The sequence below is a fragment of the Grampus griseus genome (assembly GCF_964374135.1).
Source record: "Grampus griseus genome assembly, chromosome: 5".
NCBI classification, from domain to species: domain Eukaryota; kingdom Metazoa; phylum Chordata; class Mammalia; order Artiodactyla; family Delphinidae; genus Grampus; species Grampus griseus.
In genome coordinates this window covers 59,952,263-59,972,076 of record NC_138998.1, presented here as the reverse complement: position 1 = coordinate 59,972,076, position 19,814 = coordinate 59,952,263, and the positions used below count along the sequence as shown (strand labels likewise).

General features: G+C 40.0%; 1 protein-coding gene across 1 annotated transcript in view; it reads left to right on the top strand.

Moving 5' to 3' along the window:
• Positions 1-19,814, top strand: part of MCCC1 (methylcrotonyl-CoA carboxylase subunit 1) — a 64,000-nt gene that overhangs the window by 20,259 nt on the left and 23,927 nt on the right. The window contains exons 5-9 of the mRNA XM_082655630.1: positions 788-909; positions 1,547-1,694; positions 1,777-1,898; positions 10,770-10,881; positions 12,430-12,511. Of these exons, the coding sequence (XP_082511756.1) occupies positions 788-909; positions 1,547-1,694; positions 1,777-1,898; positions 10,770-10,881; positions 12,430-12,511 (586 nt within the window). The remainder of the gene's footprint in view (positions 1-787; positions 910-1,546; positions 1,695-1,776; positions 1,899-10,769; positions 10,882-12,429; positions 12,512-19,814) is intronic.

The window sequence follows — 19,814 nt, the reverse complement described above, 5'->3', positions numbered from 1 at the left end:
GAATACATTGTTCAATGAAGTTCATGGTAAAAATGAAAAATGTGTCTTTTATTTTTACTTGAAAACCAAAGGCACTCTTTGGCCAACCCAATACCTAAAAGAATTTAAAGCAGGAACTCAAACAGGTATTTGAATACCAGTGTTCATAGTGGCATTATTCACAATAGCCAAAAGATGGAAACAATCCACACGTCCATCAACAGGTGAATGGATGAACAAAATGTGGAATATACCTGCAGTGGATCATTATTCAGCCATAAAAAGTAATGAAATTGTGATACATGGATCAACCTTGAAAAACATCATGCTAAATAAAATAAGCCAGAGACAAATGGACAAATATTGTATGATTCCACTTTTATCAGGTACGGAGAATAGGCAGATTCATAGAGATGGCAAGTAAAATAGAGGTTATCGGAATGGGGAATTACTATTTAATAGATATAGAGTTTCTTTGGGGGATGATGGATAATGGTAATGGTTGCACAACATTGTGAATGTACTTAATGCCACTGAGCTATACACTGAACAGTGGTTAAAATGGTAAATTTGATGTGTGTATTACCATAATGAAAAGAAATATAGATATTTCTGGTTTGGGTAAGGCTTTAGAACTTTAGTATTAAAGTTCTAAAGAAACCCCTCTTTAGAAACATATTCTGATAGAGACCATAGTATACCTATCACCAGTATAGGGAGAGGCCTCCCCAGAGAAGGATTCCATCACCTGCATCAGAGTCTGCCAGGGGAGCACTAGAAGGTTTATCCTTTCATTTCTCCTTTCTAGGCTATCCATCCGGGATATGGTTTTCTCTCAGAAAACATGGAATTTGCCGAACTGTGTAAGCAAGAAGGAATTATTTTTATAGGTCCTCCTTCATCAGCAATTAGAGACATGGGTATAAAGAGGTATGAGTTTATATCTTTTTTTTTTTTTTTTTTTGCGGTATGCGGGCCTCTCACTGTTGTGGCCTCTCCCGTTGCGGAGCACAGGCTCCGGATGCGCAGGCTCAGCGGCCATGGCTCACGGGCCCAGCCGCTCCGCGGCATGTGGGATCTTTCAGGACCGGGGCACGAACCCGTGTCCCCTGCATCGGCAGGCGGACTCTCAACCACTGCGCACCAGGGAAGCCCAAGTTTATATCTTTTAAATACAACCATAGGAAGACTAATTGAAATGGTTTGTTTTAACTATAATAGACATGTTAATTATACCCTTTTGTCATCCTAGGCAAAAGTTATTTATTTGCCACTACAGTGAGTTACAGAAAATATTCAACTAATTAATGTTTCTAATCAATATGTTAATCAGTTTGGGGGATTAAAAACAAGGTGGGATGAGCTACCACATGAAAACTGGATTGAGAAAACTAATAGATATTTTAACATTTGTATTAATATTTGTTGTCTCAGACTATAGTCCTTTTACCTATGGAATGTTTTATTTTTAAACTTCCATTGTATTTTATAGACTAGGAAGTATTTGTGTTTCTCTTGTATGAAATAATCCATAGATTTAAGACATCTTGGTTTTTTTATTCTAAAGCACAGCCAAATCCATCATGGCTGCTGCTGGAGTGCCTGTTGTGGAAGGTTATCACGGTGAGGACCAATCAGACCAATGCCTGAAAGAGCATGCTAGGAGAATCGGTTACCCCGTCATGATTAAAGCCATCCGTGGTGGAGGAGGAAAAGTAAGATTGCGCATGCTCGTGTTTTCCATTTTGGGCTATCTGTTTCACTTATGTTGTAGTCATAACTATCTTTCCATATTAGGGTATGAGGATCATTAGATCCGAAAAAGAATTTCAAGAGCAATTAGAATCAGCGCGGAGGGAAGCTAAGAAGTCTTTCAATGATGATGGGATGCTGATTGAGAAGTTTGTGGACACACCAAGGTGGGTTCAGCTTTTTTTTCTGACTCAAAAATTTTTTAATTAATTAATTAATTTTTGGCTGCGTTGGGTCTTCGTTGCTGTGCGTGGGCTTTTCTCTAGTTGCAGCGAGCGGGGGCTACCCTTCGTTGTGGTGCGCGGGCTTCTTGTTGCAGTGGCTTCTCTTGTTGGGGATCACGGGCTCTAGGTGCCCGGGCTTCAGTAGTGGTGGCACGTGGGCTCAGTAGTTGTGGCTTGCGGGCTCCAGAGCTCAGGCTCAGTAGTTGTGGCGCACGGGCGTAGTTGCTCTGTGGCATGTGAGATCTTCCCGGACCAGCGATCGAACCCCTGTCCTCTGCACTGGCAGGTGGATTCTTAACCACTGCGCCACCAGGGAAGTCCTCAATTCATTTCTTGTTGATGGAATTTAGAGTCTTTTCAAAATAAAAAAAAATTCTTGTAAGAAACTAAGCTCTATCTTACAGATAAAGCATCATTTGAGATGCTCAGAAAATGGTAATAGTTAGCCAAATTGAATTGTAAGTGATATGTTAACAAATATACTAATAGCTCATCCTTATATTGCACTTAACCATGTGCCAGGTTCTAAGTATTTTACATATACTAAGTAATAATCTTGCTATCCTTCTATTTCTAGTCTAATTCCTGCAACAATCCCATTAGGTGGACCCTGTTCCCATGTTTCAGGTGAAAATACTGAGCAACAGAGTGGTCATCTGACTTGCCTGACGTCTCCCAGCTGGGAAGTGGTGAAGCTGGGATTTGAATCCAGGCAGTTTGACTCCAGAATTCACACTCTAAGTGACCACACCAAACTGCTTCTCTGGGTACCACTATAGCAGATACTATGTGGATTTCTAATTTATTTTATTATCAGGAATTTTATTTTCATGTGTATTGCTTAAAATAAGATATTGATTATAAAAGCTTCTTGTTTCATAGATTTTGTGTTAAATACACACACACACACACACACACACATAAACCTGTAAGTCAAGTGACTTTATAGAGAAAAATTCATTTGGGGACCATGACCAGAGAGAGATTTACCTTGAAGGTAATGAACTAAAGCTTCAGGCCCTTCTCTTGCATGAACCTCTTTGAAGAACCTGTACCCAATTTTGTACTCATCTTAAAGTGGGCTCCCAAATTGTTTTTGTTTCAAGCCCTACAAAACTTAGAACTGTCCCTGAGCATGGCACAGTAATTAAAATTCATTTAGAATGTGATAGTTAAAAAAAACAAAAAAGTCAATCCCAAAATAGGCCAGTTGATTAGGAGAGCACAACGTATGCCACCTATTAGTGGGAAATAAGGCAAAAATGGAGGAAGTTCTAAGGTGAACTGAAGGTTCCTTTCCACAGTAGCTTTCAGTAAAGGATAGGCTAACTATCCGCATTGGCATACTCTTGAGTTAAAATTGTCGTGGAGACATCAGCTAGCTATTTCAGTGACTGTAACTCAACGCCTGCAACATTTTTGAAGATGTAGATTCTTGTGAAATGTTAGCTAAATATTACCTCACATTGTAATTTATACTCTCAATACCTGGGAAGCTCCTGGGAATCAAGGACCTGGTAGTTTCTTTCTTTTTATTTTCCCATATATATTACCTGGCATTATTTTCTTCATGATAGGCATCAGTAATATTTTTTTAAATATAGAAATAAGATGAATACATTACAAACTTGGAAAATACAAGAGATGGAAAACCAAGTCAGTCATAAGCTCATTCTCCTAATATAAGTATTAGCATTTCTACATATTTCTCTTCTGTGTTTTCTAGTAATAACATTTCAATATCATGATAATCACTATTTTATATTCTGCTAAGTAATTTATCTGTTGAGTTAATGAAGTACCAGAAGATTGTCAGGATGGTGCTGATAACTGAGAAAAGTAGAAATCAAGATGTATTATATAATAAATCTGATCAGAACTATTGAGCTTATCTGAAAGGTTGGGATAGATAACAATCTTCAAAGTGTACTATTTTAGAGAATTAAAAAAAAAATCAGATTCCTTCCTCACTTCATATTCAGTGCACATTCTAGAGGGATTAAAAATGTGGGAGGGTATCATGATCCCTGTTACAGATGGAGAAACAGGGCCAGAAGGTGAAGTATCGACCAGTTCTCAGAGTCACGTCTGCCTGCTGATGCCTGTCTGGCTGCTCCAGGGCCTCCAGTAACTGACCTTGTATAGCACCTTCATGAGCAGAAGACTCAGATCCAGCTCCTGACCTAACACACACATGAATCATGAGACCAGGACCCATTTCCCAGGCATGTGACCTGGGCAGTTGCACAGGGCCCTAAGCTCAGAAGGGTCCATATTTGGTTTAATACCCCGTGGAGGCATCTTAAAATTCTTAATAACATTTTAAAAGGGGCCCTGCATTTTCATTTTGCAGTGGATCCATAAATTATGTAATGGGTCCTGCATGTGACTTTGGACGAGAAAAGGAACAGATGAGATGAGGAGATCTGGCTGGGGCAGCCACAGAGGAAGCAGAGGCCAGGGGTTGTGAGGGCCCTCTCTTCTCGGTTCTCAGCAGATCCCTCCATCCCCAGCTTTGAAAGGAAACAATGGCTCCTGCTTAAGAGACTTAACCTCCCCAGCCTTTTGGGTCAAGCAGATTCTGCATATGAGTCATATCATATGATATTTGTCTTTCTCTGTCTGACTTCACTTGGTATGATGGTCTCCGGTTTCATCCATGTTGCTGCAGATGGCATTGTTTCGTTCTTTTTGGTGGCTGAGTGATGTTCCATTGATATATGTACCGCATCTTCTTTGTCCATTCGTCTGTTGATGGACATTTGGGTTGCTTCCATGTCCTGGCTGTTGTAAACAGCACTACAGTGAACACTGGGGTGCATGTAATCTTTTGAACCATGGTTTTCTCTGGATATATGCCCAAGAGTAGGATTGCTGGATCGTATGGTAGCTCCATTTTTAGCTTCCTGGGGAGCCTCCATGCTGTTCTCCATAGTGGTTGTGCCAGTTTACATTCCCACCAATAGTGCGGGAGGGCTCCCTTTCCTCCACACCTTCTCTAGCAGTTACTGTTTGTGGATTTTTTGATGATGGCCTCTCTGACCGGGGTGAGGTGATGCCTCATTGTAGTTTTGATATGCATTTCTCAATTGTACTGTTTTTATGTGAAAAAGAAATGGGACTTTTTTTTTTTTTTAACCTTTGGGTAAAACCTATAGGGAGGTCTATTTAGTTAGATCTTTGTAACACAGCAGGTGAGGGAAAGTTTTGCGAACGTTTTTTTTTGTTTTTTTTTGCGGTGCACGGGCCTCTCACTGTTGTGGCCTCTCCCGTTGCGGAGCACAGGCTCCGGACGCGCAGGCTCAGCGGCCATAGCTCACGGGCCCAGCCACTCCGCGGCATGTGGGATCTTCCCGGACCGGGGCACGAACCTGCGTCCCCTGCGTCGGCAGGCGGACTCTCAACCACTGCGCCACCAGGGAAGCCCTTGCGAACGTTTTTAAAGACAGTTGAGAGAGGGGGAGATGTTTCCAGAGGGTTGTGGAGTCTCCTCTGGGCCGAACCCTAGCAGCCACGCAGGCCACTCCTGCTCTGTCCAGTGGAAGACTGGCTACTGCACGTCTCTTCGTCTTACTGATAAAGCTTCTAGGAGGCAAATATTTGTCGAAGCCAACGCCATGGGGCTTCCCTGGTGGCACAGTGGTGAAGAATCCGTCTGCCAATGCGCGGGACACGGGTTCAAGCCCTCGTTCGGGAAGATCCCACATGCCGCGGAGCAACTAAGCCCGTGTGCCACAACTACTGAGCCTGCGCTCTAGAGCCCATGAGCCACAACTACTGAGCCCACGTGCCACAACTACTGAAGCCCGCACGCCTAGAGCCCGTGCTCCACAACAAGAGAAGCCACTGCAGTGAGAAGCCCATGCACCTCAACGAAGGGTAGCCCCCACACGCGGCAACTAGAGAAAAGCCCATGCACAGCAACAAAGACCCAACGCAGCCAATAAATAAATAAATAAATAAATAAATAAATAAAATCTATTTTAAAAAACTGTGAATAGGAAAATAAAAACTTTAGACCTCTTAGAAAATATCAAGGCATTCCTACTAGAAACCAGCTGCATCTGTCCATCTAGCCAGACCCCAGCAGTGGCTGAATTGGAGTGACTGGGATTTGATGTACTTCTTGGTTCTCAGGCACTGTGCTCCAGAATCTCTAAGTTAGATAAAGCAACACAGAAAAGGATCATCAGAAAAAGGAAAATAACAAGGGTGATTTGACAACCGCAGAAATCCTAACAGAACACAGATCCTCAATGAGCTTCCCTTGTAAACAACCAAAGGAAAGTGTTTCCAACTTCTGAGAAGTCAGGAAAGAGCTATGTTGTGCTCCTGGTGTGGCCCCCGTATGTTCACTTCAGAACCTAGAGTTCCTGCTCTAGTGCCTTCTTTCCTGGAGCAGCTAAAGGATAAGGGAGAGTCAGTGGACGTGGTAAAGTTTTACAATTGGAATTTGAAAAACAAACAGCTCAGCTCCAACATGCAAAGAGCATAGAAGTTGTTACTCACACCCAAAAAGCAAGTAAAAATCTGAACAAAATAAAAATCAATGAATTTTAGACCCATCAGAGAACTGAGGCCACAAGGCAAACCACCACCCTGAAATCTGGGCAGGCAAGTGAAGACAGCAAATCACAGCCAAGATCAGCTAACCTGGAGCAGAAGCTGCGGGAGCCATAAACTGATAGGGACACTTAAATGGGAATTTTGACAAATTACTAGAGGCTGCGTGTGGACTAGCTTGATGGTGACAATTTTGGTGACAAAACCAAATTTTCATAGGTTTTTCCTCCAAGGACACCACCAAGTTCTCAAAGTGAAAATCCAAGAAAAATTCCCTCACATTTTGGGGCAGGAGGAGGAAAAAAGAAACCATTCTGAAATAGACCCAGAGCTGTCTGTTCTCCCTACCAAAGGCCAGCACTCTAAGGGGAACTTTGCCAGAGCCTTTTCTGTCCCGGGGGAAGGGCAGTTAGCCAACTCTAGTCTTCCTGTTTCACGTAAGGGAAGAAAAAAAAAAAAAGCTAAGAAACACTTCTGAGGCACACAGGGACACAGACCCACTGAAAGACCGAGATTTAATCCTAAGATTATAGAATGCTTTCCCTCGCCCACACCCTACTGCCATGTCACCAGGGCTCCTGTATAATAACCAGGTTACAACCGAAAGAGCTGCAAGACACAGACTCTGATTAAGGGGTTCTTAGGGAAACCCGAAGACAAAAGGAGAAAAAACAAAACAAGGACACTAGAGGGAACTGAAGCCTCTGGCACCTGTAGCTACTGCAGACATTAAACACAGCCTGCCTCCTAGCCAGGCTAACATAAAATGTCACATGAAAGTTTTGTTCACCTCAGTTCCTGTTCTGTGACACATTAGGCCTGGCATTTAACCAAAAAAAATTACAGGGCGTGCTAAAAGACAAGAAAAGCATGGTCTGAAGAGAAAAAGCAAGCATCAGAACCGGACTGAAATATGACACAAATTTTGGAATTATCAGGTTTAGAGTTTAAAGTAACTAATATGTTAAGGGCCCTAATGGAGCAGTAGGTGACATGCAAGAACATATGGGTAATGTAAGCAGAGAGATGGAAACTCTAAGAAAAAAAATCAAAAGAAAATGCCAGGAATCAGAAACATTGTAACAGAAATGAGGAATGCATTTGATGGACTCAGGGTAGACTGGACACAGCTGAGAAAAGAAACAGTGACCTTGAACTTATGTCAGTGGAAACTTCCCAAATTGAAATGCAAAGAGAAATAATGAAAACAAACAAACAGAACATAATATCTGAGAATTGTGGGACAATTTTAAAAGGTGTAATATATGCATCATTTGAATACTACAAGGGGAAGAAAGAAAGAGGCAGGAGAAATATTTGAAGTAATAATGGCCAAGATATTTCCAAAATTAATGACATATACCAAATTATAGAACCAGGAAGTTCAGGGTATACCAAAAGCAGGATAAATGTCAAAAATTTTTTGAATCACACTAAAACTGCAGGAAACCAAAGACAAAAAAAGTCTTGAAAAAAGCTACAAGGGAAAAACACCTTATCTATAGAGGAGCAAGGATAATAAATACATCAGACATAGCTAGTAGGAAGCAGCCACATAGCACAGTGAGTTCAGCTCAGTGCTTTGTGACCGCCTAGAGAGGTGGGATAGGGAGGGTGGGACAGAGAAGCAAGAGGGAGGAGATATGGGGATATATGTATATGTATAGCTGTACACTTTGTTTTACAGCAGAAACCTACACACCACTGTAAAGCAATTATACTCCAATAAAAATGTTAAAAAAAAAAAAAAGAAGAAGAAGAGGGCTTCCCTGGTGGAGCAGTGGTTGGGAGTCCGCCTGACGATGCAGGGGACACGGGTTCGTGCCCCAGTCCAGGAGGATCCCACATGCCGCGGAGCGGCTGGGCCCGTGAGCCATGGCCGCTGAGCCTGCGCGTCCGGAGCCTGTGCTCCGCAACGGGAGAGGCCACAGCAGTGAGAGGCCCGCGTACCGCAAAAAAAAAAAAAAAATTAAAATAAAAAAAAATAAAAAAGAAGAAGAATAGTGGGTCGTGAACAAATTAAAAAAAAAAAAGAAATACATCAGACTTAAGAATAGAGTGGACTGTTGAAATAAACACTGCATATTTTCAAGCAAAAAAAAGAATAGAGTGGAGTAAAATATTTATAAAGGGTTGAAAGAAAAAAAATCAACCTATAAATTCTGTGTCCAGTGAAATTATCCTTCACACTTGAAGGAGAAATAAGGACTTCCTCAGGCAAGCAAAAATTGAGGGATTTTGTCACCAGTAGACTTGCTTTACAAGAAATGGTTAAGTTCTTCAGGGAGAAGGAAAATGATGCAGGTCAGAAACTTGGATCTCTTTAAAGAAAGGAAGAGCGATTGAGAAAGAATAAACAAAGGCAAAATAAAATCTCTTGGTTTTTTTATTCTTAATTGATCTCACAGATAAGTTTATTCAAAATAATAATAGCAAGAATGTGTTTGGTGTTAGTAGCTTAAGGGTAAGTAAAAATAGGAGGAAAGATCAAGGAAGCACATCCAAAAGGAAGAAGTCAGCTCCTATTATTTTGTCAAGAGAATATGTTGGACAAGTTGGGAAATTTTTAAATGGAACATTCAGTAGAAATGATATATCAAGAAAAAAATTCTTCCAAGTGGTTTAATGAAGTGTTTCATGAGGTAAACAGAAAGGAAGAGAAATGAGCCACTGTGCTGAAATAGTACATTTATAAGACTTTATGGGTTTTTAAAAAAATTTCTTCTATGTTTGACAATTTTTATTTTAAAAACTCAACAGAGGGCTTCCCTGGTGGCGCAGTGGTTGAGAGTCCGCCTGCCGATGCAGGGGACACAGGTTCGTGCCCCGGTCCGGGAAGATCCCACATACCGCGGAGCGGCTGGGCCCGTGAGCCACAACTACTGAGCCTGCGCGTCTGGAGCCTGTGCTCCGCAACAAGAGAGGCCGCGATAGAGAGAGACCTACGCACCGCAATGAAGAGTGGCCCCCGCTTGCCACAACTAGAGAAAGCCCTTGCACAGAAACGAAGACCCAACACAGCAAAACTAAATAAATTAATTAATAAACTCCTACCCCCAACATCTTCCAAAAAAAAAAAAAACTCAACAGAACAAAATGTTTGCTGGTCACTCATTTCTGTATTATGGTGGTGAATGTGTGAGGTGAGCTACAGTGTGAACATATCAAAATGAATCTCCTGAGAAGAATGCTTTCATGTTCACCAAATGGTCTGTGTTACCCTTATTTTCTTAAGTGTTATGTGCATTTACTCTTTCTCTTTTTTAAAAAAATTAAGTTATTTATTTATTTATTTTTGGCTGTGTTGGGTGTTCGTTGCTGCACACGGGCTTTTCTCTAGTTGCAGTGGAGCAGGCTTCTCATTGCGGTGGCTTCTCTTTTTGTGGAGCACGGGCTCTAGGCACACGGGCTTCAGTAGTTGTGGCATGAGGCCTCAGTAGTTGTGGTGCATGGGCTTAGTTGCTCCGCGGCATGTGGGATCTTCCTGGACCAGGGCTCGAACCCACGTCCCCTGCATTGGCAGGCGGATTCTTAACCACTGCGCCACCAGGGAAGTCCTGCATTTACTCTTAATATGATTTCTGATAATTTTACTATTTTACACTCAACATTAAAGTTCCTGGGCTTCCCTGGTGGCGCAGTGGTTGAGAGTCTGCCTGCCAGTGCAGGGGACGCGGGTTCGTGCCCTGGTCCAGGAGGATCCCATATGCCGTGGAGCGGCTGGGCCCGTGAGCCATGGCCACTGAGCCTGTGCTCCGCAATGGGAGAGGCCACAACAGTGAGAGGCCCGCGTACCGCAAAAAAAAAAAAAAAAGAAAAAAAAAAGAAAATAAAGTTCCTTATCTTGTTTTTTATGATTTAATTTTAGTATATTCTTAAAAAATGAATGATCCATATAAATTTATTTCTTAACCTTTCTATGGATGAGCCATTATAATTTCCAGTCTGCCTTAGTTTATAAAATCTGACTGTAAGAGTTGCTTTTTTAAAATCCCCTGATCATAAAAATGTGTTTTCATTGACTTTTTGAGGATACATGAATTGTGACTGTAACTTGTAATTCTGATGTATTCAGATTTATCAGTCTTTTCCTTGGCAGTTTGTACTTGTGACTTGCCCCTACTGTGAGGTCATAAATATGGTCTCCAGTGTTTTCTGTCTTTTCTTATTTCTCACTCATTTCATATATATAATTTTTTTTCTTGAATGTTCAACCTACAAATGGAAACTTCTCATTGGGTTTTTAAATAGGCATGTGGAAGTCCAGGTGTTTGGTGACCACCATGGCAATGCTGTGTACTTGTTTGAAAGAGACTGTAGTGTACAGAGGAGACATCAGAAGATCATTGAGGAGGCCCCAGGGGTAAGGATCTTGTAAAGAAATTTGTCAACTTCTGTATATTGTAAATCTCAGTCACTGACTTTTGGGTCAGAAATCTGTGAAGCTAGTATTCCCCCAAAGTCCTGCTGAACAACCATTCCCCAGTAGTAATACAGCCTCACTGCAGTGTTGGGGATGAGGAAGGGTTGATATTCTGGGGCTGCCATACTGAGGGCGCACTAAGACCATGATCCTTCTGGGTGGTATCTGGGAAAATCTGCTCTGATCCAAGTAGTATCTGACTTACAGTGAACAGCTACTATTTCCATGCAGATTTTAAATTGTAATTAACTAGTGTGTTTGAGGAATGGAATGGTCTTGTTCATTGAATGTATTTTTTATGAAGAACATTCTTTTAACTGGTGTTTCAGATGTTCTTAAAATATATTAGTCATCTTCCCAACTTGAAGGTTATGTTGTATAGAGGAGAGATTTGGATTTGCTCTTATTTGGCCACTTTTGCCCCCTTATAATTGTTTACATCTGAGTCTACCTCTTGATTGACTCAGGTCATCACCCAGGTCAAGGCCTACTCCTAGGATTACCTATTTTCAGATTCACATTTCTTTGGAATCTGCTACTGCCGTAGGCCTCTTGTCCAAAGTTATATGCATGTTTTTTTCAATATGTATTTCTAAAAGGTCAGAGATCTAAGGTTTCTGATTAATCAGTTAGTTATTCTCATACTGTATTCAAAATTCAATTTCTGTTGCAGAGTACATTATACCATCTGAAGTAAATGTCAACAATAATTTCAATAAAGCCTTATTTTCAAGCAGTGACTGCTTAAATAAAAATCTGTAGAGAGCTATTTAACAGTGTTAAAAGGCTTTGCCTACTTATTGATAAACATTTTATGAACCTTTTTTTTTTGGCCGCGCCATGCACGGCACGCAGGATCTTATTTCCCTGCGCCCCCTGCAATGGAAGTGCGAAATCTTAACCACTGGACCGCCAGGGAAGTCCCTGAACCTTTCTTATTAACTTGTAATCTCAACATTTACCATTATTCCAAGATAATTATTGGGCATATGACCCAGATTGCTTTATCATCTTGAAACAAATAGAGATTCAAAGTTTTTTTATTGATATATGTAATTTTAAGTGGACATATGATCATGAGAGTTATTTTGGGGAATTCTGTGGCAGTCCAGTGGTTAGGGCTAAGTGCTTTCACTGTTGTGGGCCTGGGTTCCATCCCTGGTTGGGGATCTAAGATCCTGCAAGCCGCACAGCACGGCCAAAAAAAAAAAGAAAAGATAGTTATTTTGTAGGTACAAGGGACAGAGATATGTCATTATGCTAAGTAATATCTGCAATTCATAGAAATTACTAACAGAATCATTAAACTTTGGTATAGTTGAACTGTGGTATAAGAAAGTATTTCATGCTGAAATGTACAACGTTAGATATTTATCCTTATCTCTTTAATGCAATATTTGATACATAGAAATGTACTATTGAATCTTAATGGAAACTTCGAGTAGAACAAAGTACTAATGGAAATTTATTTCAAATATTTTTTCATAGCCTGGTATTAAACCTGAAGTAAGAAAAAAGCTCGGAGAAGCTGCGGTCAGAGCTGCTAAAGCTGTAAATTATGTTGGCGCAGGTACGTCACGACTGGCTTCTAACAGAGGAGGAGGAAAATTCATTTGTGTTTTGAAAGACAAACGAGACATACAGCTCTGAAATCATAGGCTTTCAAACTTTTTTGACTATATCCACATTAAGAAGTACATTTTACGTTGAGAACCAGGATGTAAATGTGCTTATGTTTGTATACCTGTATATTGGGGGAAAAACGTCACTAAACAGTACTTAGCCTAATTCTGTATAATGCTATTTGATATTTTCTATCCTATTTTGAAATAAAATCGCTAAAATGATTTTTTTGCGTTTTTCGAAATTAGTAAACTTAAATGTTTTAGAGCAGTTTTAGGTTCACAGCACAATTGAGCAGCAAGTTCAAAGAGTTCCCACACCCCACGTCCCCCCGCAACATAGCCTCCCCCACTGTCGACATCCTGCACCAGAGCAGTGCTTTTGTTACAACTGATGAACCTACATGGACACATCATTATCACCCAGAGTCCATAGTTTACATTAGGGTTCGCTCTTGATGTTGTACATTCTGTGAGTTTGAAGAAATATATAATGACACGTGTCCAACATGTAAACACCATTGTAATATCTTACAGAATAGTCTCAGTGCCCTAAATATGCTCTTCATTCCTCCCTGCCTCCAACCCCTGACAACCACTGATCTTTTTATTGCTTCTATAGTTTTGTCTTTTCTAAAATGTTACATAGTTGGAATCATACAGTATGTAGTCTTTTCAGGATGGCTTCTTTCACTTAGTAATATGTATTTAAGTTTCCTCCATATCTTTTCATGGCTTGATAGCTCATTTCTGTTTAGTGTTGAATAATATTCCATTGTCTGGATGTACCACAGTTTACTTATCTTCTGACCTACTGAAGGACATCCAAGTTTGGTAATTATAAATAAAGCTACTATAAACATCTGTGTACAGGGTTTTGTGTAGACACAGCTTCAATTCATTTGGGTAAATACCAAGAAGTATGATTGCTGGATCACATGGTAAGAGTATGTTTAGTTTTGTAAGAAGCTGCCAAAGTGTTCCAAAGTGGCTGTACCATTTTGCATTTCCACCAGCAGAGTATGAGAGTTCCTGTTGCTCCACATCCTCACCAGCATTTGGTATTGTCAGTGTTCCAGATTATGGCTATTCTAATACGTGTGTAGTGGTATCTCAGTGTTTTAATTTGCATTTTCCTGATAACATACGACATGGAGCATCTTCTCATATGCTTACTTGCCATCTGTATGTCTTTGGTGAGGTGTCTCTTCAGGTCTTTGCCCATATTTTTTTTTTAATTAATTAATTAATTAATTTATTTTTTGGCTGTGTTGGGTCTTCGTTTCTGTGTGAGGGCTTTCTCTAATTGCAGCGAGCGGGGGCCCCTCTTCATCGCGGTGCGCGGGCCTCTCGCTGTCGCGGCCTCTCTTGTTGCGGAGCACAGGCTCCAGACGCGCAGACTCAGTAGTTGTGGCTCACGGGCCTAGTTGCTCTGCGGCATGTGGGATCTTCCCAGACCGGGGCTCAAACCCGTGTCCCTTGCATTGGCAGGCAGATTCTTAACCACTGCGCCACCAGGGAGCCCTGCCCATTTTTTAATTGGGTTGTTTGCTTTCTTATTTTCGAGCTTTAAGGTTTCTTTATATATTAGATAACAGTCCTTCATCAGATGTACCTTTTGCAAATATTTTCTCTCAGTCTGTGGCTAGTTTTTGCATTCTGTTGACATTGTCTTTCGCCAAGCAGAAGTTTTTAATTTTAGCGAAGTCCAGTTTATCAATTATTTTTTTCATGGATCATGCCTTTGCTGTTGTATCTAAAAGGACATCACCATGCTCAAGGTCAACTAGGTTTTTTCCTGTGTCGTCTTCTAGGAGTTTTATGGTTTTGTGTTTTACATTTAGGTCTTTGAACCATTTTGAGTTAATTTTTGTAAGGTCTGTGTTGAGATTTTTTTTGCATGTAGTTGCCCAGTTGTTCCAGCACCGTTTCTTGAAAAACTGTTTTTTCTCCATTGTATTGCCTTTGCTCCTTTGTCAAAGGTCAGTTGTCTATATTTATGTGGGTCTATTTCTGGACTCTCTATTCTGTTCCACTGATCTATTTGTTCTCTCACTGGTACTTCACTGTTTTGATTACTGTAGCTTTATAGTAAGTCTTGAATTCAGATAGTGTCAGTCTTCCCATTTTGTCATTTTGTCAGACTGAGTTGGTTATTCGGGTCTCTTGCCTCTCCGTATAACCGTTAGAATCAGTTTTCTGATATCCACAAAATAACTTGCTGGGATTTTGATTGGGGTTGCATTGACTCTATATAACAAGTTGGGAAGAACTGATGTCTTGACAATGTTGAGTCTTCCTACCCATGAACATGGAATATTTCTCCATTTATTTAATTCTTCTTTGACTTCTTTTACCAGAATTTTATAGTTTCCTCATGTAGATCTTATACATATTCTGTTAGATTTATACCTATTTCATGGGGGAGTGTGCTAATGTAAATAGTATTGTGTTTTTAATTTCAAATTCAACTTGTTTGCTGGTATGTTGGAAAACAATTGACTTTTGTATATTAACCTTGTATCCTGCAACAATGATGTGGTCACTTATCAGTTCCAGGAGGTTTTTTGGTCAACTTTTTTGAATTTTTTATAAAGATGATCAAGTCATCTGTGAACAGTTAGTTTTATTTCTTCTTTCCCAATCTATATACCATTTATTTCCTTTTCTTGTCTTACTGTATTAGATAGGACTTCTCGTATGATGTTGAAAAGGAGTGGTGAGAGTGGACATCCTTGCCTTATTTCTGATCTTAGGGGGAAGGCTTCTAGTTTCTCACCATTAAGTATGATGCTAGCTGTAGGTTTTTGTAAATCTTCTTTATCAAATTGAGGAAGTTCCCCTCTGTTCCTAGTTTGTTGAGAGTTTTTATTATAATTGGGTACTAGATTTCATCAAATGCTTTTTCTGAATTTATTGATATGATCACATGGTTTTTCTTTAGCCTATTGATGTGATAGATTACACTAATTGATTTTCTAATGTTGAACCAGCCTTGCGTACCTGGGATAAATCCTACCTGGTCATGGTGGGATTTTTATACATTGTTGGATTTGATTTGCTAATATTTTCCTGAGGATTGCTTCATCAGTGTTCTTAAGAGATATTGGTCTGTAGTTTTCTTGTAGCATCTTTGGTTTTGGTATTAAGGTAATGCTGGCCTCATAGAATGAGTTAGGAAAAACTCTATGTTCTGGAAGAGATTGTAGAAAATTGGTATAAATTCTGCCTTCAGTGTTTGGTAGAATTTACCAGTGACCCAATCTGGGCCTGCTGCTTTCTGTTTTGAAGGTTATTAATGATTTATCAATCTCTTTAATAGATATAGGCCTATTTAAATTGTCTGTTTTTTGCTTGTGTGAGTTTTGGCAGATTATGTCTTTCAAGGAATTGGCCCATTTCATCTAGGTTATTAAATTTGTGAGCATAATGTTGTTAATAATATTCCTTTATTATCCTTTTAATGTTCATAAGGTCTGTAGTGATGTTCCTTCCTTCATGTCTGATGTTAGTAATTTCTGTCCTCTTTTTTTCTTAGATAGCCTGTCTAGAGGCTTATCACTTTTATTGATCTTTTCAAAGAACCAACTTTTGGTTTTGTTGATTTTTTTTTTTCTATTTTCTGTCTTCAGTTTCATGAATTTCTACTCTATTATTTATTTTCTTCTGTTTGCCTTGGAATTAATTTGCTTTTCCTTTTTTGGTTTCCTAAAATAGAAGCTTAGATTAATTTTAGATCTTTCTTCTCTTCAAATATATGGATTCAATGCTATACTTTGCCATCTAAGTACTGCTTTCTATGCATCTCACAAATTTTGAAAAGTTGTATCCTCATTTTCATCTAGTTTAAACAATTTTTAGATTTCTTTTGAGATTTCTTCTTTGACACGTGTTATTTAGTAGTGTGTTGTTTAATCTGCAAGTATTGGGGGATTTTTTCCAGCTATCTTTCTGTTATGATTTCTAGTTCAATTTACTGATTTTTAGTTTAATTGTGGTCTGAGAGCAGACATTATATGTTATCTATTCTTTTAAATTTGTTAAGGTCTTTTTTATGGCCCTGAATGTGTTCTGTCATGGTGATTGTTCCATGCAAGTATGACAATATGTAATCTGCTGTTGTTGGATGAATTAGTCTATAGATGTCAATTATTCCATTTTATTGACTGTGCTATTGAGTTCATCTATGTCCTTACTAATATTCTGCCTGCTGGGTTTGTCCATTTCTAATAGAGGGGTATTAAAGTCTCCAATTGATTAGTGGATTCATCTATTTATTCTTGCAGTTCTTAGTTTTTACCTGATGTATTTTGACACCCTGTTTTCAGATGCGTAAACATTAAGTATTGTTACATCTTGGATTATTGACCCTATTTCATTTCCTTCTCTATGAAGAACTTCTTTTAACATTTCTTGCAGGGCAGGTCTACTGCCAATAAACTCTCTCAATTTTTGTTTATCTAAGATAGTCTTTATTTCTCCTTCACTTTGGAAGGATAACTTAACAAGATACAGAATTATAGGTTGATGATTTTTTTTGTATACTTGGCTGAGTTTCTTGATAGATTTTTGAAATTTATTTATTTATTCATTCATTTATTTATTTTGGCTGTGTTGGGCCTTCGTTGCTGCACATAGGCTTTCTCTAGTTGTGGCGAGCAAGGGCTACTCTTCGTTGCGGTGCACGGGCTTCTCGTTGTGGTGGCTTCTCGTTGTGGAGCACGGGCTCTAAGCACGCAGGCTTCAGTAGTTGTGGCTTGCTGGCTCTAGAGCGCAGGCTCAGTAGTTGTGGCGCATGGGCTTAGTTGCTCCGCGGCATGTGTGATCTTCCCGGACCAGGGCTCGAACCCGTGTACCCTGCATTGGCAGGCAGATTCTTCCGTTGCGGAGCACAGGCTCCGGATGCGCAGGCTCAGCGGCCATGGCTCATGGGCCCAGCCGCTCCGTGGCATGTGGGATCTTCCCAGACTGGGGCACGAACCCGTGTTCCCTGCATCGGCAGGCGGACTCTCAACCACTGCGCCACCAGGGAAGCCCGGCAGGCGGATTCTTAACCACTGTGCCACCAGGGAAGCCCTTGATGGTTTTTTTAGACAACACTTTAAATAGTTCACTCTGCTGTCCTTGGTTGCATGGTTTCTGAGGAGAAGTCAGATGTAATTCTTATCTTTTCTCCTTTATAAATAAGGTGTGTTTTTTTCCTTGGGTTCTTTCAGGATTTTTGATTTTCTGTACTTTGAAAATGATATTATAGGTATAGTTTGCCTAGGTATAGTTTTTCTGGCATTTATCCTGCTTTGTGTTCTCTGACCTCCCTGGATCAGTGATTCAGTGTCCAACATTAATTTTTAGTCATTATTGCTTCAGATACTGCTTTTGTTCCTTTCTTTACTTATCTAATGGTATTCCCATTATGCATGTTACACCTTTTCTAGTTCTCCACAGTTCTTGGATATTCTGTGCTGTTTTTTTTCAGTCTTTTTTCTCTTTGATTTTAATTTTGGAAGTTTCTGTTGTCATATCCTCAAGCTCAGAGATTCTTTCCTTGGCTGTGTGCAATCTACTGATAAGTCCATCAAAGGCATTCTTCATTTCTCTTATGGTATGTTTGATCTGTAGAATTTTTTTTTTCTTTCTTAAAATTTCCATGTCTGGGCTTCCCTGGTGGCACAGTGGTTGAGAGTCCACCTGCCGATGCAGGGGACACGGGTTCGTGTCCCAGTCCGGGAGGATCCCACATGCTGCGGAGCGGCTGGGCCTGTGAGCCATGGCCGCTAAGCCTGCGCGTCCGGAGCCTGTGCTCCGCAATGGGAGAGGCCACGACAGTGAGAGGCCTGCGTACCGCAAAAAAAAAAAAAAAAAAATTCCATGTCTACTTATATTTAACTGTTCTTACATGTTGTGTACTTTTTCCATTAAAACCCTTAACATATTAATTAAAGGGTTTTTAAATTCTATCAGATAATTATGATATCAGATAATTATATAATTATAATTATCAGATAATTATGATATCAGATAATTATGATAACTATAATTCTATCATATCTGAGTCTGGTTATGATGCTTTTTCAGTCTCTCTAAACTGTGTTTTTTGCCTCTTAGGATGCCGTGTAATTTGTTCTTGATAGCCAGACGTTGATGTACCAGGTAAAAGGAACTGTGGTAAATAGGTCTTTAGTAGTGTAGTGGTTAGGTACAGGGAAGGTGAAATGTTCTATAGACCTGTGATTTAGTCTAAGTCTTTTGGTGAGCTTGCGCTCTGAACTGTGAACTTCATCAGTGTTTTTCAGTTGGTTTTTGTTTATTTTTTTTTTATTTATTCCCTTATGTGGGACAGAATGGCTGGAGTTGTGTATTTCTCTTCCCTCAATTACATTAATTAGGCCCTGATAAAATCCCAATAGTTTAGGCTGTAATAAAATAGTTTCTCTTAAGGACGGATCTTGTTCAGAAGAACAGAACTCTGGCATACTTCATATGGTTCGTTTTCCCCTCCCACTGCTGGGAACTCAAGGGGTTTTTTTCTCCAATGTTCACTGTGAGGACCTGGTAGAGCTTCTGGAGGTAAAACTTATAAAAGTGTTCGGAGCTCCCTATAACTTGGTCCCCCCTGGAGTTTTTAACTCTTGGAACTGTCCACACTGAGCCTCCAGCAATTTGTCAATTACAGTCCAGGTTTTCCTTCTCCAGTATGTGTTCCCACAGAGGTTTTTGCTCATGGGTTTCTGTTCCAATAAGTTGTGAATCTCTGTTTTCACCTTTCTGTCTCTCTAATTTGGGGGGCAGCGGCTTGCCTTGTAACCTCATGTCTGTGACGCATCTAAGAAGAGTTGTTGATTTTTCATCTTATTCAGCATTTTCTTGTTGTCAGAATGGAATGGCAACTTCTAAGTTCCTTCCATGCTGGGCAAGAAACTGGAAGTCTTCACTAAATTTTTACAATCCACTAATAGGTTGTGATCCACAGTTTGAAAAGCAAGTTTTAAATTATATGGAATTAGCCTTAGGCTAAGTGAAAAAAATTCAAACACAAAAGACTGTATACTATATTATTTCATTTATGTGACATTCTAGAAAAAAACTGTGATAGAAAGCAGACCAGTGATTGACTGGAGCTGGGGCCTGGGGAAGGGACTGACTGCAAAGGGAACAAGGGAATGTTTTGGATGATGGAAGTATGTTGTATTTTCATTGTGGTGGGGGTTATATGACTGTATTCAATTGCTGAAACTCAGCACACAATATTTA